Here is a 22,906-nt window from a genome sequence, read left to right as displayed (position 1 = left end):
TGTGTCTTGGTGAGAGCCTTTGTGTGTTGAGATAATTGGGTGTTCTGTTGACTTATTAAATTCCAAACTCCTGTTCATTCCTTATATTTGGGAAATTCTCTTCCACTGTTTGTCTGAAAATGCTTTCTAATCCCTGTTCCTTTTCCTCACCTTCGAGAATGCCCATTATTCTTATGTTTCCTCTCCTGATGGTATCAGCTAATTTTTGAATTTCTCTTTCATTATTTTTCATTCTTTGGTTTCTCTCTTCTTCCTTCTGATTTATTTCGAGATTTCTGTCTTTAATATCACTGATCTTTCCTTCATTTGGTCGACTCTATTTCTCAAGCTCGTTATTTCATTTTTCAACTCTTGCAGTGTATTCTTCAGCTCCAGAAGTTTTATTTGATTCTTTTTGAGGGTTTCAATCTCCTTGCTTGCTCATCTAGCTGTTTTTGCAATTTCTGAAATTGTTGATATAACTAATTTTGGAAATCACTGAGTTTTTTCAGAAGTACCATCCTGAATTCTCTGTCACTTAAGTCTCATATTACCATATCTGTAAGCTTATTTTCTGGAGATTTTTCTCTTTAATTCTTAGATGCCTTGTCACCTTGGTTGTTCATAGTGTTTAATGGACTATTTCTCTGATTGGCTATTAATTAATGGAAGCGTATTCTGTTGTTTTTCCAGTAACAAGATTTATGATATAAAGGTCTCTCTTTAGCTTGCTGTAAAGCACTTTTCTTTTGGTTTCCAGTGCCTCTTGGATCTCTCCTTCACATAAAGCCTAATGCCTTTTATCCTCTTGTAGATATTTAATCACACTTGCTACTCTCAGTTTCAGCACCTGTCACTGTTAGCAACAGTTTTGTTAGTATTTGCTTAGATTCCCCTGGGTTTCCACGGCGCTCCATTTTGGAAGGTATAGAGTGAGAAGACCTCTAGGTTGGGGGTCGCGGGCTATGGCTCAACCTCGGTTTTGCAGCTGTGGCCAGTAAAAATCAACTGTTGTTTCTCTGCAGTCACATCCTATTTCTATGCTTTCTGCCCTGATGACTGAGCCCTGCTGCTGGCTGTGTAGAAAAATCCTGGCACTTCCAGGCAGGGCTGTTCAGGGAAGTCACTGCACCTTCTCCCCTCCCCTTCCTCTTGCAGGGAGCTCCAGAGACTGAGATAGGCAGCTTCAGTCTCCAAAGCTTTTGCTCAGATTCTCCTGGGGCTCAATGGTAATCGTTCTCAGAGGGTATGGAGGGAGGGGTCCTCCACGTTGGGAGTTGAGGGCTGCAGCTCAGCCTTGGTTTTGCAACTGGGACTGGTAAAAATCAACTGTTGTTTCTCTGATGTCCAGTCCCACTTCTCTGCTTTCTGCCCTGATGTCTGAGCGCTGCTGCCAGTTGTGGGTAGAAAATTCCCAGTACTTTCAGGCAGAGCTGATCAGAGAACTCGGTGCACCTTCACTCCTCCCTCCCCTTCTTCAAGGAATTCTGGCAGCTGCGGGAGAGAGCATCTTTATTTGTCTCAGTCTACCGCTCTGACCTGTGGTAGCTCCTATGTGCAGATTCTTTGCTCAGAGGCGCTGATGTGCAGTTTGGGTGTTTTTTGTTCAGTTTTAGATATTCAGTTTATTGTTGTTTCAAGGGGAGAGATCTGAGGGTGTCTCTCACTCCACCATGTTTCCTAATTTTTGAATTTGAATCAATATTGTATTCATGGAAGCCTACTTGATTATGATATAGTCTTATTTTTACATATGACAGGATTTGATTTTTTAATATCTTGTTAATAAGTTTTGATTCTATGTTCGCAATGGATGTTGTTTTTAATTTTCCTGCAATGTTTTTGTCTGGTTTTGATATCAAAGGCAATGTTTTCGTTTGTATTTTCTTGAATAGCTTGTGTAGAACTGCTATTATTTACTCCTTAAATGTTTGGTACAATTAACAGTGACAACATGGGGACTGTAGTTCTCTTTGTGAGAAGATTTAAGTTGTTGAATTTATAGGCATAAAATTCTTTGTGTCACTACCTTATTATTCTTTAAATGTCTCTAGGATATATAGTAATGACCTCTTTTTCATTCTTGATATTGGAAATTTCTATCTTCTTTTTTTGTCAGACTGGCTGCAGGTCTCTCAATTTTATTGCTCTCCAAGAACCATGTATTAGTTTTATTGATTCTATTTGTTTTCTCTTTTCAATTTCATTGATTTCTAATTTTATTATTTCCATCAGTTTCCTTGTTCTCAATTTAAATAACTCTTCCTTTTTAAGTTCTTAAGGTAGAAACTCATTGAGCTGAGAGTGTTCTTTTTTTTTCTAATATAAGCATTCATGCTATAAAAATCTTTCTAAGCAATGCTTTTGCTGTATTCCAGAAATTTTGATATGCTGTGTTTTAACTTTTATTGAGTTTACAACATTTTCTAATTTTTATTGTGGCTTTTTCTTTGATTCATAGGTGAATTAGAAGTGTCTTTCATAATTTTCAAATATTGGGGCTTTTGCATATATCTTTGTTTTAATTTCTACATTCATTCACTCATTCATTCAATTGTGATCAGATAATGTACAGTAAATAATTTCAATTTTTGGATTAAAAAATTATCTTATTGTATAGGAAATTTCATCAAAGATTGTTCTATATGGACTCAAAAAGAGGATATATTTTTCTGTTCTTCAGCAGTTCCTTTCTTTTAAAAGTCAAATACCCTACAGTGTCTCCCTACTTTGGTTGTGCTATAATGCCTTAAACATTGTTTCTTAAGTACAGGCATACCTTGGAGATACTGTGGATTTGTTCCAGACTACAGTAATAAAGTGAGTATCAAAACAAAGTGAGTTGTAATAGTTTTGATGGTGAGGGTCTTGCCTACAATTTGTAAAAAAATACAACATCTGTGAAGCGCAAAAGAGCAATGTGCAATTAAACAAGGTATGCCTGTATGTTTTGTCCAGAGTTCATCAATTTTATCACTGAGAGGGTTAGTCTTTTGCAATTTAATCTGTCATTTCCTCTAGCCAGAACTCTCATGCTTCTTGTCTTCCAAGATAAAACTTCTTTATTTTTAAGCCAGTGTGTGTTTTATGATGCTCTTAAGCAAAAAAAAAAAAAAAATCTTAATTCATACGTGTACACAGAAATTCACAGTGTATACAGTGGAATGTCAACAACATGTGAGGTGAGAGGTGAAGAACTCTACAACTAGAACTATTTTTGATTATATATGAGCTATATTAATTTAGAAACCAACTGAACAGGAGAAGCAAATACATATGACTGTTTTGTTTACTTGTTAGTAAAAGCGTTTACAAAGCATTTCCATACTATTTATGACTTAGAAGGAAATACATGGAAATATTGTTACCTTTACACTGAGGAGGGTCACTACTCCATACATCATGCCCAGAACAAGCAAGCCTGCTCTCCCCAACAAGTGAATATTTATCTGGTCCCTCTGAAGGATTACAGCTGTAAGTTACTACTTCATTATAGTCAAATGTAGCCTTGTAGCTTTTGGTATATTTTCCATTGAATATTTCTCCAGGTCGTTGACAAAAAATCTCTTAGAAAGAGAAAAAGAAGACAAGAAAGGCAAAGGAAAAGGTGGAAGATGAAGACAGCAGTAGCAATGTCCTATAAACTGCCTTCAATACATTCACTAACATATGATTTCTACAATGTAGCTGTGCACCCAATACCCATTTAGAAGAAAGTTTCTATGAGAAAATGTATTATCTCAATTCAAACCACTAAATAAATCTCGTTTTCTTAAATACCTATATAACATACCTGTATGAAATAACTCCATTTATGTGCAAGGCCCTGTTAAGATTTATTCTCATCATAAGAGATGCTGACAATTTAATGAGACAATATGTTTTGATTAAAAACACAACTTGGTGCTGGTTGAGAAATGCTTTATAACTTATAAATATATCCACTCCTAAATTGATGGTTCGGTTTTACTAGGATGTTATTATCTTTCTTCACTTTCATGCTAAAGAGTGTACAGTGAAATTTCCAGTGTCTACAAATTGTTTGATAATGCAAAAGACTGAATTTAGAGGTCTTCCTTTGGACTGGGTATTGAATATATTTGAAAAATGTAAAATAATGCCACCATTTCCATATTTTTAAAATAAGTTTTGATTTTGCATAAAAGGTACTTTTTAAAATATATATTGAGCTTATTGTTCTTAACAATGAATTAATAAATAATTTTGAAAACCTGTTTTAATTCCAATATAATGAATATCAATAAACTTAACATACTCGTACAAGAACTTTGTTGGATCTTTGTTAATTTAATAGCATAAAGGGGTCTCCAGGCATAAAAGTTTGAGAACTGTTGCCCTAAATTCTAAAGAGAGAATATACATACTTACTTTCACACTGTGGGGGATTATCACTCCAATCCACACTATCTCCAGAACGTTTACAATATAAAATTTTTGTTCCACGTAAGTAATAACTAAATAAGAAAATAAAAGATTACTGTTTTTTTATTAGTTAACAAGAAGCACGTAATTATAAAAAAAAATTTAATGGATGTTTTCCTATTCTACAGTCATTTGAGGGAAAAGTTTCTTAAATGACATATATTGAACATGCCAACTAAAAAATCACAAAGGCAGTTAGAAAACACTTTGAGAAGACTTAAAATGAAAACAATATATAAAATTTACAAGATATAGTGAAAGCAGTGTCAAAGGTGGGGTTTTATAGCTATAAACAGAATAAAAAAGGAGGGATTTGATATCAACTTAATTTCACAATTTAGGGAATTAGATAAAAAGGATTAAATCAAATGCTAGCCAAAGATAATAAATAATGAAAATTAGAGCAGAGGTGAACAAAATAGAGAAAAGAAAAATGTTAGAAAACATCAATCAAACTAAAGTTGGTTTTAAAAAGGAGCAACTAAATTCATAATAATTTAACTAGACGAATTTAGAAAAGACTCAAACTACTAAATCAAAAATGAAAGTAGGGACATTTACACCTATTCTACAGAAATACAAAATATAATAAAGTACTATGAACTACTTTACCTGACAAATTGAATACCTAGATAAAATGGAAAAATCTAGACACAGAAAACTGATTATGACTAAACCAGAAAGAAATATGTAATCTGAATAAACCTATACTTAGAAAGGAGATTGAATCATTAATCAAACAACTCCCAATAAAGAAAAGCCCTGGACCTGATGATTTTACTGGTGAAACCTACAAAAGATTTTTTTTAAAAATCAATATCAATCCTTCTCAATCTTTTCCAAATCATTGCAGAAGAAGAAAGCCTTCTGAACATATCCGGAGACCAGTATTACCAGAACACCAAAACCAAAGACACTAGAAGAAAAGAAAGATATAGACCAAAGTCCTTTATGAATCCTGATGCAGAAACCCACAACAAATTATTAGCAAACAGAATTCAGCAGGATTATACACCATGACCAAGTGAGAATTACTGCTGGAATGCAAGGGTAACTCAATATATAAAAATTGATCAAAGTAATCTGTCATATCAATAGAATGAAAAGGAAAAAAATCATAATCATCTCAATTGGTGTAGAAAAAGCATTTGATGAAATGCAAACTTTTGCATAATAAAAATACTCAACAAACTAAAACAGAAGGAAACTACCTTAAGATAGTAAACACCACACATGAAAAACCCACAGTAAACATACTCAGTGGTGAAAAGCTAAAAAGCTTTTCCTCTAATATCAGGAACAATGAGAGGATGCCTGCTTTTACCATTTGTATGCAGCATAGTAGTAAAAGTTCTAGCTAGAGTGGTTAGGCTAGAAAAAAAGAAATAAAAGACACACTTTTGTTAAGAAGAAGTAACATTATTAATGTTTGCAGATAAGAATATCTTTCTTATATGTAGAAAACCCTAAAGACACCATACGCACACATGCACACACACACACACACACACACACACACACACACACACAGTGCTATTAGAATAAATGAATACCACAAAGTAGCAGGATACCAACTCAATATAAAAAACTGTTGCATTTTTATAGTGTTTGCATTTTCGTCGTGTTTTATATATATAACACTATAAAAATGCACATTTTTATATAAAACACTATAAAATGCACACTTTTCATAATTGCCTAATCTCCTATAGAACGAGATTACTATTAAGTGCTCAATTCCTCTTTTTGAGATGCTTCATTCCTTTGTAGCACTCTCAAAAATAAGATTTTCCAACTGTGAGACTTGATCAATAAATATTAAGGCCCAGGCTAACCAGGCCTATTTTCACCTGGTAACAGCTGACAAAGATACCTCGATGTGAGAATGTCTTTGGCAATTCTACTTTGATTTCTATGAACCCTTTATCAACTTTGAGAGTTGATCATTTTAAACAAGGTGTACTTGTTGTTAAGGATAAAGTCATCATGACTACTATATGTTTAATGCTAATGATAAGATTATTATTCATACAGTAAGTATTATACAATTTTGCTTTCCTGCAATTTAAATTTCTTCCATTCATTATCTACATTTTTAGTCCAAGAGTTGATTAGCTACAAGCAAAGTTGTCACAGAGAAAGCAAAATGAATCAAAATTATAGGAATGCATAAGGAGAGAAGCAAAAAAAAATATGAAATTAGTAATATTTACCTTCTTCCTAAGCAGCAACTTACTTACCCCTCATTGCAAACATAGTGAGCCTGTGAACCAAACTGAAAAGTTCTGTTTACATAGATTATTTGGCCATTTGGGGGGTCTCCTAGGAATGGACATAATGTTTCTAGAAGAAAATTTCAAATTTCTGTGTCAAAACAATTTCAAAACAGATTTAGACCAAAATCAAAATTCTACATTACTATTCTGAATTCATGGAAATATTGCCTTTCTTTAACTCTTAAAAGCCCAAACTTAAGATTCACATTTACTTTGAAGATCGATTGCCAAGAAAAAGACTCTGGGCTGATTTTCAAAGATTTGCTATCTATAATCTACATTCTCATGAGAAAAACATTATTGAAATAGTGAAACAGGCAGTCTAAAAGTGGGAAGATCTCTAGACCAATAAAAACAAAAGTTTTGTTTACTTACTTGCACAAGCATCTTGGAGAGGTGTCCATGTGTTATCAGGCTGACAAACAGCAAAAGTGGCAAGAAAAGGCAGAATGCGCTTGTACCCAGGACGACACTGATATTCTATTTTGTCCCCAGGATGATAAAGAGTTTTAGGAAGACCATAGAGCATCATAGATTCAAATCTTGGTGGATCACCACAGGTACCTAGATAACAGAATAAGAATATGAAAATAAAAGTATTTTATCTTCTTCATCAGCTAGAGACTACAAGTGGTGGTAGTGGTGGAGGATGTTCTGTGCTTGCTTTAAATAATATACTTTTAGGTTTTGGTTTGTTAGAGAATGAGATGAATATTCAATACAGTAAACTGAAGAGACAACAGCAATATTTTTAGTTGTAAAATATATTTATAGATATGCATCCTCCCCCATATTTTCTAAATGCCTTTCGTACATGATTCTTCCCAAAGAAGAATTCCACAGTATATAGTACTTTGGTCAGACTACCCCTCCACAGTTTGAGACACAAACTGATGATGACTTATCACTTCATGCTCAGTCTTCTTTCAGAGGGTAAGTTTCTGGAGGTCAGGGATCCTATGCCTTCCTTTTCTACCACACTCAGTACCCAGAAGGTGTTCAAGGAATGCAATGATAAGAGGTGATCACTATAGAAGCATTGTAGATTTCAAAAGTAAAAATAAATATGGACTAAAGTATTTCAAAATATAACACTTCATGTGATGTGTTTCATATCAGTAAGCTGAGCATTTTATAACAGAATAGATGTCAACTTAAATAATAAATTTTATAACTTTAACAGTATTTTAGATATAATTTCTCTTCCTTCATGGATCAATGGATCATGCATGACTTCAGAAGTTCCCCAAGGTGGCTATTTGGGCTGCGTGTTAAATATATCTCTATGATACAGTTACTACATTGCTAAACTTTTTGAACTCTTTACTTCTGGGTGTGTTTTTCTGGTAGTTTTGTTCTTCCTAGTAATAAAAACAAAAGTTTGCTTCTTATTTTCCATTCCTTCTCCAGCAATTCCTCCCTCTTTAAATGATCTGTGGGCTTGACAGCCTAACAAATCTGTTAGAACCATTATTTAAAATAATGTGATGGACACACATCTAGTAAAATTCCGAAGGACTAAAAGAATGCCCAGCCTCTCTTATAAGGTTAAGAACATAGGAAGAAAGGAGGTAGATCTATTCTAATCCTTGAGGTACCTTCCTGTGTTGCTCCTTGGATTGGTATTACTTCAGATTGAGAGACTGGTCAAGAGAACTCTAAACAAGTGAAAATTTACTCTTATTTCATATTGTATTCTAGATTCTAAAATTCTCTCTATATACTCAGGCCAACATTTCATTTCCATCATGCCCTGACATCCACCTGTTGGACTAATGTTTTCCACATTTCCACTGTGCTGGCTTTGATATCCAAATGTTCCTCAATCACTTGCCCAAAACAAAATAAAAAAGCCAACCAAAAGCCCTAGTAATTAAAAGCATTGTTTAAAAAGTGGATTAGTACAGAGGTGAGGTTCATTAATAACATCACATTTACTGAATACCCTCAGCCAGACATCCTCACTTTCAACAAGAAAACAAGCATGGGCTAGAAATGCTGTATATTTCTGTTCAGCTACAAATGGATAGCAACATTCTAGAAGTTCCTGGAACCACCGAGAAGGAAGTCAAGTACAGCAAGCCTGTTATTAAATTATACAAGAATCCTTCATTTTATGAATTTCACCTCAGTAACTGTCTTGAAAGCATATAAGAGGATCCTTATATGACTTCTACATGCAGTACTCTGAAATGAAAAGGAAAAGTCAATTGGCTAGTTTAATCCACTAGGAAAGGTCATTGGCTAATTTGAAGTATGTCTTCCCAGTAACATACATCGTGAAAGATACTTTCGGCAATGTGCAGAGTTTAAAATTTGGTGTTGGCATCCAGTTGATTATAAGCTTTTACACTATAATTATTGCGTCCAATATCACACATTTTAATAAGTAGGTTTCCTCCCTTGCTCAGAACATTGAATTTTCTTCCCGTGGGGATGTTCAAAGTAAACATTCCCAGATCCAAAAGAATAGCATCTTGAATTAGTTTTTTTCCTAGGTAGTTGAAATATAATTATTATTTGGCTGCAAAGCTGTACTTTAGCCACAGATGACATTATATACTATGATAGGCTGCATTCAGAAAATTCCCCCAATGTTCCAGGTGAGTTTCAGGAAAGTGAAATAGTTTCCTACTATGGATCAAGAGAACTGCTCACCTTCTCCACACTTGCCAAAATTGTTTAAGCACTCTTTACCTGCTGCAAAATTAAACTTTACTTTCTGACATGATTACACATACCCCTGCACGGACCAGTGCCTTCAGAAGATCACGGCGTCTGACTAAAACCAGAAGCCCAATGAAACCTGGCTGTCCTGCTCCTTATCCCACTGTACGTACAACCCTCATTAAATGATATGAGACTTCATCCCAAAGAAATGATTTCACGTGTGTAAGTCGAGGCGGACTAAAACCCAGAATAAAGTTTCCCCAGGATAATGTTCTTCCCACAACAGTAGCTACCCTCCCACTTACAGGACATTCCTTCCATGACCCCACTGGAATCTTGGAAACTATAATACAATTTAACTTACAAATTAGACACACTAAGAGATTAACAAAGTAGCTGACAATTAATAAAGCGATTATGACAATATCCTTCCTATAAGTTAAATGAATGTGGTTTCTCATTGTCAAAATATCTTACTGTACTGTACTCTCCTCTCTTCTTGTGATGATGTGAGATGGTACAATGCCTATGTGATGAGATGAAGTTAGGTGAACATACTGGACAAATAAATTATTCATTTTCCAGGTGGGATGAAATAGACAGTGTGAGATTTCATCATAATGCTCAGAAAGGCGTGCAATATAAATCTTGTGAATTGTTTATCGCTGGAATTTTCCATTTAATATTTTTGGACCATGGTTGTGGGTAACAAACCACAGAAGGGGAAATTGTGGATAAGGGGTATCTTGTCCCTTGCTTCTGCTGCAACCAAGGGTCAATCTGAGGTAGCAGCACTGAAGTCAGGAAGACAACTCCTTCATCTATACCAAAATAATCTCTCAAGTCTTAGGCAGCGCAGTTGATCAGTAATCCATGGAATTATTTCATTTTTCAATAAACAAGGACTTTTCCTGTCTTTCAGTTACTATAAAATTTATTTTCTGTTGCCAAATAAAAATACCCCATAAGGAGAAAAAATAATTGTATGAGGTGGGAGAAGCTGGTGTTAGAAATATGAGTTATGTTCTAGAGACAGCAGAAATTTCCCAGTTTGAATGGTATTATATAAAAAATACTAAAATGGTCACAGGAAGATATCTGTGTCAGCACATCACTTTAAAAATGAATAAGGAGAATAGTCAATAAAAAATAGCACATACATATTAAAAAACTGGAGTCGATTTCTATGGCCTTAATAACCAATATAGAGGCTGACTTCAGAAATATGGCAGAGTGAGAGAGGATCCTGGATCTCCTCCCTGGAAACAACAATAAGCTGAACATTTAACTTAACAAAAACCACCCAAACTGCATACTAGCACATCCGAGCATGGCGTCTGCACATAGGAACTACCGCAGGTTAGAGCCCCTGGTGTCAGGTGGTGGACGGAGAGAAAAAAGGTGCCTCTTGCAGCTGGTGGAGGAAAGGGTGGGGAGAAGGTACGGAGAGTTTCCTGAACAGAGTTTCCTGCCTGGGAGTGCTATGAGCTCCACGTGGCCAGCGGCAGTGTTTGGTCATCAGTGCAGAAGGCAGAGAAACAAGGATGGCAGAAAAGCACGGATGGCGGAGACACAACAGTTGATTTTTACCAGCTACAACTGCAAAACTGATGCTGAGCCACGGCCCCCATTCCCAACCCAGGCGGCATCTAACCCCACGCCCTCTGTGACAGAACACTGCTAAGTATCAGGGTAACCTGAGCAAATGCTACTGAAACTGTCACTGACAGGAACTGAGACTGAGCATAGTGAGTGTGTTTAAACATCTAGGAGAAGAAAAAAGACATTATTAGGAATTTTTTATAAAGCAGAGATCCAAGAAGTTTAGATACTAGAAACCGAGGGACCATTAAATAATAAATCTTCTTTCTGGAAAAAAATAAGAATACACTTCCATTAATGTCAAGGAAGAGAAATATTCCATTAAATACTATGAAAACCAAGATGATAAAGGATCTCAGAAAGAAAGAGAAAAATCTCCAGAAAGTAAGCTTATAGACATAGAAATATGTGATTTAAATGATAGAGAATTCAGGGTGGTACTTCTGAAAAAACTCATTGATATCGGAAACAAATCATATCAACAATTTCAGGAATTGAAAAAAAAAAACAAAAAGATGAGCAGAATGAGTACTTTAGCAAAGAGAATGAAACTCTCAAAATAATAGAATAGACCTTCTGGAGATAAAGAACAAACTGCAAGAGTTGAAAAATAAAACAGCAAGTTTGTGAAATAGAGTTGACAAAATGGAGGAAAAGATCAGTGATAGTAAAGACAGAAATCTAGAAATAAATTAGAAGGGAGAAGAGAGAAAGTGAAAAGTGAAAAATAATAAAAGAGAAATATAAGAACTACCTGATACCATCAGGAGAGGAAATATAAGAATAATGGGCATTCTTGAAGGCAAGATTAGAAAGCATTTTCAGACAAATAGTTGACAAGAATTTCCAAAATCTAAGGAATGAGCTGGAGCTTGGAATTCAAGAAGGCAACAGAAACCCATCTCAAACCAAAAAAAGCCTTCACCAAGACACACTGTATTGAAATTATCAAAAATCAATGACAAAGATAGAATTCTCAGGGAAGTCAGGGTAAAGAAGATGGTTGCCTATAAAGGATAACCCATTAGATTATTGTTGAGCTTCTCAGCACAAACCTTACAAGCCATAAAGGAGTGGAATAAAATAGTCAAACTATTAAATGAAAGGAACTACCAGCCAAGAATAATGTATCCAGCTAAGCTCTTCTTTAGATATGAAGGAGAAATTAAGACCTTTCCAGACATACAAAAATTGAAAGAATTCTCCACTATAATGCCTGTACTACAGGAAATACTGAAAGGGGTCAGCTCACCTAAAACAAAATGACAAAAAATATATAATTAGGAGTAAAGTGACTATCAAACAAATAGAAGCAGAGGAGTGTAACCCTTACTAAGAACAGGGCATTATAAGCTTAAAAAGAAAAAGAGATTTGCTATAGCAAGATAGCAATGAATGTTGAGCATACATAGGGACAAACTGAGATAACAATGAGAGAAAAGGGGAGGAATCAAAGATCCAAATTTGCCAAGGGGAATGGAGGTAAGGCAAATGCAAAAGAAAAGGGATGACTGCATATATGTAACTATACTTTACATATTCGTAATGGCGACCACATGCCAAAGATTCAGAACCAAAGTATATAACATAAAACAAGGAGGACCAGAGAGAAACCCACAAAAGCCAATCAAAATAAAGAAAACAAAAACACAAGAACAAGGAATCAATGGAAACACCAAACTACCAGAAAGCAAAAAATAAAGTGGCTATAAGAAGGCCTCATATTTCAATAATCACCCTAAATGTAAATGGACTGAACTTGCAATAAAAAGGTATAGACTTGTAGATTGGATCAAAAAAGAAAACCTAATCATATGCTGCCTCCAGAACACATACCTCTGTTCCAAAGACATATATAGACTCAAAGTGAAAGGGTGGAAAATGATATTTCAAGCAAATGGCACTCAGAGAAAAGTGGGAGTTGCAGTTCTAATATCAGATAATATAGACTTCATGATAAAAAATGTAAAGAAAGATACCAAGGCACACTTAATAATGATAAGAGGCACACTTAATCATGATTCAAGAAGACATAACACCTATTAATACCTATGCTCCCAATCAGGGAGCCCTGAAATATTAAAGAAATTACTAACAGAATTAAAGGGAGAAACAGACCAAAACACTATCATAGTAGGGGATCTAAATACCCCCTGACAGATATGGACAGATTACCCAAACAGAAAATCATTAAGGAAATAACATCCTTAAATGACACATTAGACCAACTGGACATAATTGACATTTACAGAACTTTCCATACCAAAACAGTTGCTTATATACTCTTCTACTGCACATGGAACATTCTCAAGTATCGAGCACATACTGGGACACAGAGATAGCCTCAACAAATATCAGAGGGTTGAAATCATGCCAACCATATTCTCTGATCATAATGCTTTGAAACAAGATATCATCTGTAAAAAAAATCAGGAAGAAACACAAATACACAGAGATTAAACAATATGCTACTGAAAAATAACTGGGCCAGAAAGAAACAAAGAGAAAGATCAAGAGATACATAGAAATGAATGATAATGATAGTACAACATATCAAAACTTTTAGGACATGGCAAAAGTGGTCATAACAAGAAAGTTCATACCATTGCAGGCCTATTTCCAAAAACAAGAACAAGTCCAAATAAACAATGTAATGCTTCATCTTAAAAAACTAGAAAGAACAAATGAAGACTAAAGTCAGAAAAAGGAAAGAAATAATCAAAATTAGAGCAGAAATAAAATGGAAAACAAAAATACAATAGAAAAATTAAATGCAACAAAGAGCTGGTTCTTTGAGAAGGTTGATAAAATTGACAAACCACTGGCTAGACTCACTAAAGGAAAAAAGAGAAAGGACACAAATAACAAAATCAGGGATGAGGTCTATGGTTATGCCACCCTGAACGATCCTGATCCTATTTGATCTCAGAACTAGGATGGGAGACCACCTAGGAAGACCAGGAGATGTAGGGGTAAAAATTAAAAAATAAAATAAATAAGGGAGTATAAGCCGACAAGGTCCTTGCAATCTGTGAGGTCAACCAAAGATCGCCTTGCCTAAAATTTTTTTAAAAAGAAAGAAAAATCACGGATGAAAGAAGGAAAGTTACAACTGTTATCTCAGAAATACAAAGGATCATATGAGAATACTATGAAAAAGTATATTGACCAAATTTAATAACCTAGAAGAAATGGACCAGTACTTAGAAAGATAAAATCTTCCTAGACTGAATCATGAAGAACTGGAAAATCTAAATTGACTGATCAGCAGTACGGACATTAAAACAATCATCAAAAACCTACCAAAAAGTAAAAGTCCAGGACCAGATGGCTTCACCAGTGAATTCTAGCAAACATACAAAGAAAATTTAATACCTATTCTCCTCAAACTGTTCCAAAAAATCAAAGAGGAGGTAATACTTGCCAACTCATTTTATGAGGCCGATATCACCCTGAAACCAAAACCTGGTAAAGATAAAACAAATAAAGAAAACTATAGACCAATATCTCTCATGAACACAGATGCAAAAATCCTAAATAAGATCCTAGCAAACCAAATACAGCAACATATTAAAAAGATTACACACCATGATCAAGTGGGTTTCATCCAAGAGGGACAGGGATGGTTCAACATACACAAACCAATTAATGTGATATACCACATAAACAAATTAAAAAACAAGAATCATATGTGTCCCTTGGTAGATAATTGGTTAAAGAAGCTGTGGTACATATATACAATGGAATATTACTCAGCCATAAGAAGAAATGAAATATTGCCATTTGCAACAATGTGGATGAAATAATCATACTAAGAGAAATAAGCCAGACAGAAAAAGTTGAAAATCACTAATATGTGGGATATAAACCTAAAAGCAACAAATGAGAAGGACAATCAAACAGAGACTCATGGACATGTACAACGGACTAATGGCTAGCAGAGGAAGGGGAAGGGTGGAGGAGGGAAGTAGTTGGGAGAAAAAAAATGTATATCATTTCTTCAAGTAAAAAAAAATTAATTTAAAAATTAAACATAAATAAAAAATATATAAAAAAATAAAAAAACAGGAGCCTTGGACCTTCCTCTTCAGTAATATTAATTGAGAGATCCTGTTAATCATGTGAACTTCCTATATGCCAGGCACTGTGGTGCATCTCATTTTAACGTACCTATCACCCAGTAAAGAAGGCATTAAAGTCATCTGTAAACACATGTAAGGTTTATGTAACCTTCTAAATTTATACACCTTTTTCTATTTGTGGATTGTGGCAAATCATTTTAGAATTACTAGTTTAACAACTAGAATGACTGTATATATGTCCTTTTTACATTTATTACTAAATATGATGAATGACTGCAAATCAATAGACATTCAATGAACTTTTTAGAAAATCATTAGTTATTTAAACAATTTTGAAAAACAAAGCAGGAAGTTACTAAGCCTGACATGCAGGATATTGTAGGTTTTGTACTGAAGAGAATGGAAAATGCAAAACAAAATCACATAGACTTATCTACCATTAGTTAATATTTTCGCTTACATGAAATTATGCCTTTCATTCTTCACTTATTTAAGTAAAAAATCCTATGCTTTAATTTATTGAAAAATGGCTACTTTACATTTTTAAACGTAAAAATATCAACCAGAAATTTATACAACTATATGATGTACGCGACATACCAAGATCCTATGAAAACATATAAAATAACAGCAGAGTTGTTTGTAAATTGAATGTCATACATTTTTCATGGAAGTAAATATGACAGAGTTAATTGCTAAAACTGCTGGTTTTCAATTACTTTACATCATTGATATTTAATGTCAAAGAAATAAAATATAATAAAGAAAGAAGGAAAGGGACACCTTTTGTACCTTTAATACATTCTGGCATCTCAGGCTCCCATACATTGTTAGCACCACAGAAAATTGTGCTGTTGCCTTTAAGGCGAAAACCATGGTTGCATTCAAATGCAACCTGTGCTTTGTAGTAATATTTTCCTCCAAATCCTGACACCATTCTTCCATTTTCGACCACTGGATCTTGACATTTGACCACTGAAAAGTAGAGAAATTCCAGAATTAATAAAAAGCTGCTTTGACATAGGCCACTAGTGCAAAGTAGTAATTTCCACTAGGAACAAAGAGAGAAGAAGGAATAGAAGGATCTTGAATTTAATTTTTTTAAAAAGACAATTTGTGCAATTTAAATCCATGTACAAATTTAGAGGAATCTAATAAACTGTTTCCACCTAGAACAGATTGTCATTACAATTTATTGTTTTCCTACATTTTCTCCCTCATCACTGAATGGTTTTGAGAAAGTTCTGAATACCAGATAACAATTCCAGGGAAGCTGAAAAGTGAGTTTTGAACATCTTAGTTCTAGACATTATTATTCCTTTTTTTTTTTCATTTTGTGCTGACACTGATTACGGTTTCTTGCTTTTTATAAAGCAGGAAAGACTGTTTTGAGAAGGTAATACATGAGCTCAAATGTAGAAATTGGTAAAAGCTAGCTGGGCAAAGATTTGGAAAAAGAAAGTCCTCAGGCAGCAACAGCATGCATGAACTGGGATGTTCAAGAAATAGAAAGGCCAGTGGAGTTAGGGCCATGTTTTTCAAAACTTTTGGGTTATAACTCAGAAATCAAACACTACATTTTACATTGCAAGCTAGTATATAATGCCGAAGGCATGAGATAAATTAAAAGCTAATTATTAGAGTTCATTTTACTATACTCTGGTATTTCCCATTCTACTTTACTTCTCAAGAAGTAAAATGCTGGCCACACCCTTCTAGAATGATTATAGAATCCAGTAATGTGTTTGGCAGAATTTGGAAAAATCACAAAGAACACTGGGCTGGGATATGAGTGTAGGAGAACCTCTCATGGGATTAAATCTGAGCAATATAAAGGGCCCATAATGGATATACTTTTAAATTAGAAGAGCGCTCTTCCTCGTTGCCTGTGATGTGAATTTCCATCAGGTATCTTTTCCCCTTCACTCTGAAGAACTTCCTTTAGCAATTCTTCTTGTGCAGGTTGAGTAGTGACAAATTCTCTTACTTTAACCTCAAAATGGTTTTATTTACTTTTAGTTCTGAAAGATTTCCTTTGACAGAGATTTCTAGATTATATATTTCATTTATATATTATTGTCTTCTAGGTTTCCACAGCACTTCCACATTTCCTTAAGAGAAGTGAGAAGTCATTCTACTTAGGGTGAGGGGGGCGGAGCAATGTTATTTTTTTTTTCTTTCCTCTCACCGGCTTCCTTTACTTTAATTTTTAATTTCAGTACTTTCACTGTGATGTATGTAGTTAGTGGGGATTTCTTTGTAAAATTTTAAAAATTTATCCTCTCGTGTCACTGAATTTCCTGGACTTGTGGGGTTGTTGTTCTGGTTCGATCGTGGTAAAATTTTGGGCAATTTTTATTCAAATAATCGTCTAGACTGTCATTTCTCCTCTCCTTTTGTAACTCCAATAACATATATGTTTGACTGCTCGCTACTCTTCCCCAGGTCCGTAACTCTCTCCCTCTTATTTTAATATTCCTTTCGAATCATGTTGGATTCTATTGCTCAGAAGTTAGGTTTGCTCATTTTTTTCATGTTGTTGTAAATGCTGGTAGCCACGTTAATGATTTTAAGTTAGTTTTTTACTGGATATAATTTACATACAGTAATATTCATCCTGTTAAGTGTACAGCTGTATGAGGTTTCATAAATGCAAATGCTAACTATGGAATTACTACCAAAAGACATAGGAGAGTGTCGTTATTTCTAACATTTCCTCATGCCACTTGGGGCAAACAGGAAATGGGATAATTTATTTTAGCGTTTAGTTGTTTTACCATTGAAATCTTGCACATTTATTGTTAGATTTATTGGCAAATATTTAAAGTAGATTGGAGCGGTTGTAAATAATATTTTAAAAATTTAAATTTCTATCCATGTGTCACCAATGCTGGTATTTCATCTTTTCTTATGGTTGAGTATATGAAACTGAAAGCAACAAACAAGACAGACAAACAAAAACTCATAGACTCAGACAACGGTTTAGTGTTTACCAGAGGAGAAGGTTGGACAGTGGAGTTAGATAAGGGTAAAGGGTGTCGATTATTTGGTGACAGAAGGAGATTTGACTTTGTGTGGTGAATACACAATGCAATTAATATATATATGACATATTATTGACTCGTACATGTGAAACCTGTATAATTTTATTAACCAATGCTACCCCAATACATTTTAAAATATTAAAAAATGATCAATCCACAATAAAAAATTTAAATTTCTAATGTTTTTTTGCTAGTATATAGACATAACATTGTTTTCTGTATGTTGAACTAGTGTTGTGCAACCTTGTAAAATTCAGTCTTTCAAATTTTCCACATAGACAATCATGTCATAAGTAAACAAAATCTACTTAATTTTTTCCTTTCCAAAATGTATGGTTATTTCTATATCTTGCCTTATTATACTAAATAGAACCTTAAATATAATGATGAATAAAGGAGTAAGAGTAGACACACTTGTCTTGTTCCTACCTCATTGGAAAATAAATTAGTCTCTTACCACTAAGTATAATGTTAGTGTGAGATTCTTGTAGGTGCCTTTTATCAGATTGAAATAGTTAGGTCCTTTCTATTTCTCATTTGTTGATAAATTTCGCCATGAAAAATGCTCAATTCTGTCAAATGCTTTTATTGCATCTGTTACGATCATCATGCATTTTTTCTTCATATAGTCTCCCAATAAGGCGAATTATACTGATGATCTTTGAATTTTAAACAACCTTATATTCATGAAATAAATGCTACTCGATTATGATGTAGTCTTAATTTTACATATGACAAGATTTAATCTGTTAATATTTCATTAAGAATATTCTGTTATATGTTCATAATGGATATTGCTTTAATTTTCCTGCAATGTTTTGTCTGGTTTTGGTATTGAGACAATGCTGTCCTCATGAGATGAGATGAAAAGTATTCCCTCCTCTTGCATTTTCTTGAAGAGTTTGTGAAAAGCTGCTGTTATTTACTCCTTAAGTGTTTGGTAAATTCCCAGTGACAACATGGGCCTGCAGTTCTCTTTCTGAGAAGATTTAATTGTCAAACTTATTGGCATAATGTTATACACGTTACTCCCTTATTATCTTTTAAATGTCTTCAGGACATTTAGTGACTCTTCTTTTTCATTATTGATATTGGCATACTGTATCATCTATTTTCTTATCGGACTGGGTATAGGCTTATTAAACTCCAAGAACGAGCTATTGGTTTCATTGATTCTATTTTTTTAATTGAAATTTCACTGATTTCTATCTTTATTATTTTCTTCCGTTTCCTCATTTAGGGTTTGTATTTACTCTTCTTCCTTAGTTTCTCAAAGTGTATCCTGAGATTATTGACTTGAGACTTTCTTCTTTCTCTAATTTAAGTATTTCTTGCTGTAAATATCCTTTTAAGCAATGTTTCTGCTGTCTCTCCAAAACCTGTATATTTTGATATAGGATGTTCTTCAGTTCAAAACACTTTCAAATTTCCCTTGTGACTCCTTTATAAATGGGTCAGGTAAAAGTGTCTTGCATAATTTTTAAATATTTATGGATTTTATAGATATCTTTGTTTTGATTTCTACATTCATCTCATTGTGAAAATTCTGTACTGTAAAGAATTTCAATATTTAAATTAAAAAATTATCCAAGGCTGAGCCGCAGCCCCAAACTCCCAGCCCAAATGGCTCCTCTCCCCAGACCCTCTGAGAGGGAACACTGCATAGCCCCAGGGGAATATGAGCAAATGCTACAAAAACTGTTGCTAACACTGACAGGGACTTAAACTGAGGGTAGTAAGTGTATTTAAATATCTATCAGCAAATAAAAATGCTTTTTATAAGGTTTATAAAAAACAAGTATCCAGGAAGCTTAGATGCCTCCTACTGGCAACTAAAAGTGCCTTCTTTGCAACAGGCTAAATAGATACCTTTATATAATAAATCTTCTTTCTGGAAAAAAAGCAGAATACATTTCCATTTATGCCTCGGCAGAGAAATAGCCTATTAAACATCATGAACAACCAAGGTGACAAGGCATCTCAGAAAGAAAGAGAAAAATCTCCAGAAAATAAGCTTACAGAAATAGAAATATATGACTTAAATGACAGAAAATTCAGGATGGTACTTCTGAAAAAACTCAATGAGATTCAAAACCACTCAAATCAACAATTTCAGGAATTGAAAAAACATCTAGATGAGCAGAGCAAGGAGAGGGAGACCCTCAAAAACAACCAAATAAACTTCTGGAGATGAAAAACACACTGCAAGAGTTGAAAAATGAAATAGCAAGCTTTGGACATAGAGTCGACCAAATGGAGGAAAGGATCAGTGATATCGAAGACAAAATCTAGGAATAAATCAGAAGGAAGAGAGAGAGACTGAAGAATGAAAAATAATGGAAGAGAAATTCGAGAACTAGCTGATACCTTTAGGAGAGGAAACATAATAATAATGGGCATTATAGAAGGCGAGGAAAATGAACAGGGATTAGAAAGCATTTTCAGAAAAATAGTTGACGAGAATTTCTCAAATCTAAGGAATGAGCTGGAGTTTGGAATTCAAGAAGTCAACAAAACACCCAATTATCTCAACCAAAAATGGCCTTTGCCGAGACACATTGCATTAAAGTTATGAAAAATTAATGGCAAAGACAGAATTCTCAGGGCAGCCAGGGAGAAAAAAATGGTACCTCATAAAGATAAACCCATTAAATTACCTTTGGATTTCTGAGTGCAAACCTTACAAGACAGAAAGGAATGAAATCAAATATTTGAGCTATTAATTGAAAGGAATAAACAGCCTAGAATAATGTATCCAGCTAACCTCTCCTTTACATAGAAGGAGAAATTAAGACCTTTCCAGACGTACAAAAATTGTGGGAATTCTTCACTACGAGGCCTGCACTATAGTAAATACTGAAAGGCATCGGTTTATCAAAAACAAAATGACCAAAAAAAAAAAAGAAAAACATAATTAGGAGTAAAGTGACTATCAGGCAAATAGAAGCAGAGGAGTGCAACCCTTATTAAGAATAGGGTATTATAATTTTAAATAATAGGAAAAGAATTGTTATAACAAGATAGTAATGAACGTGCAGAATACATAAAAACAAATTGAGATGACAATGACTGAAAGGTGGGGGTTCAAACATGCAAATTCACAAAGGAGAATGGGGATAAGGCACATGCAGAAGAAAATGGATGACTGTATATATATAACAATCCTTTCTTTACACATTCATAATGGTAACCACATATATAAGGATTTAGAATCGAGTATGTAACATAAAGCAAGAAGGAGCAGAGGGAAAACCCACAAAAGCCAAGCAAAATAAAGAAAACAGAAGCACAAGGACAAGAAAGCAATGGAAACATCGAGCTACCAGAAAGCAAAAGACAAAATGGCTATAAGAAGACCTCATATTTCAATAATCACCCTAAATGTAAATGCATTGAACTCGACAATGTAAAGGCACAGAGTTGCAGAATGGACAGAAACAAAACCCAACCATATGCTGCCTCCAGGAGACATCTCAGATCCAAAAACAAATTTAAACTCAAAATGAAAGGGTAGAAAATGATATTTCAAGCAAATGGCATTCAGAGAAAAGTGGGAATTGCGGTACTAATATCAGACTAAATAGACTTCAAAATAAAAAACATAGAGAAGGATACTGAGGGATACTTCATAATGACAAGGGGAATCATGGACCAAGAAAACACCACACTTATTAATATCTATGCTCCCAATTATGGAGCCCCAAAATATGTAAAGTAATTACTAACAGAACTAAAGGGAGAAATGGAACAATTCACTATTGTAATAGGGGACCTAAATACGCCACTGTCAGATATAGACAGATCATGTAAACAGAAAATCAATAAGGAAACAACATCCTTAAATGACACATTAGACCAACTGGACACAATTGACATTTACAGAGCCTTCCATCCCAAAATAGTTGCTTATATACTCTTCTACTGCACATGGAACATTCTCAAGTATCGAGCACATACTGGGACACAGAGATAGCCTCAACAAATATCAGAGGATTGAAATCATGCCAACCATATTCTCTGATCATAATGCTTTGAAACAAGATAGCATCTGAAAAAAATAAAAGTCAAGAAGAAACACAAATACATGGAGATTAAATAGCATGCTACTGAAGAATAACTTGGTCAGAGAAGAAATAAAAAAAGAGATCAAGAGATACATAGAAACGAATGATAATAATAGCATAAAATATCAAAACTTTTGGGACACAGTAAAAGGCGTCATAAGAGTAAAGTTCATATCATTGCAGGCCTATTTCCAAAAACAAGAATGAGCCCAAATCAACAACCTAATATTTCATCTTAAAAAAACTAAAAAAGGAAGAAGAAATGAAGTCTAAAGTCAGCAAAAGGAAAGAACTCATCAAAATTAGAACAGGAATAAATGAAACTGAAAACAAATAAAAAGAAAAAAAAAACAATAGAAAAAATAAATGCAAAAAAGGGCTGGTTCTGTGAGGTTAATAAAATTGACAAACTCTTGGCTAGACACTAAAGAAAAAAGAGAAATGACACAAATAAACAAAATCAGGGATAAAAGAAGGGAAATTACAACTGATATCACAGAAATACCAAGGATCATGCAAGAATACTATGAAAAAGTATATCACACAAAATTTAACAACCTAGAAGAAATGAACCAGTACTTACAAAAATACTACCTTCATAGGTTGGATCAACTGAAAAATCTAAATTGATAGATTAGCAGTATGTAAATTGAAACAGTCATCAAAAAATCTACCAAAAAGTAAAAATCCAGGAGCAGATGGCTTCACTAGTGAATTCTACCAAACATTCAAAGAAGATTTAATGC

The 22,906-nt window shown here is 34.1% G+C and overlaps 1 protein-coding gene across 1 annotated transcript in view; it reads right to left on the bottom strand.

Moving 5' to 3' along the window:
* Window positions 1-22,906, bottom strand: part of LOC107505212 (C4b-binding protein alpha chain-like) — a 78,978-nt gene that overhangs the window by 26,877 nt on the left and 29,195 nt on the right. Inside the window, exons 6-10 of the mRNA XM_036235276.1 lie at window positions 15,845-16,027; window positions 7,074-7,262; window positions 6,663-6,765; window positions 4,369-4,454; window positions 3,348-3,545 (exon numbers count right to left, since the gene is read on the bottom strand). Coding sequence (XP_036091169.1) covers window positions 3,348-3,545; window positions 4,369-4,454; window positions 6,663-6,765; window positions 7,074-7,262; window positions 15,845-16,027 — 759 coding nt within the window. The remainder of the gene's footprint in view (window positions 1-3,347; window positions 3,546-4,368; window positions 4,455-6,662; window positions 6,766-7,073; window positions 7,263-15,844; window positions 16,028-22,906) is intronic.

This window comes from Rousettus aegyptiacus, unplaced genomic scaffold (genome assembly GCF_014176215.1).
Source record: "Rousettus aegyptiacus isolate mRouAeg1 unplaced genomic scaffold, mRouAeg1.p scaffold_m13_p_17, whole genome shotgun sequence".
Taxonomy (NCBI): domain Eukaryota; kingdom Metazoa; phylum Chordata; class Mammalia; order Chiroptera; family Pteropodidae; genus Rousettus; species Rousettus aegyptiacus.
Note: the sequence above shows the minus strand (reverse complement) of the source record. Positions and strands in the feature narration are given on the sequence as shown.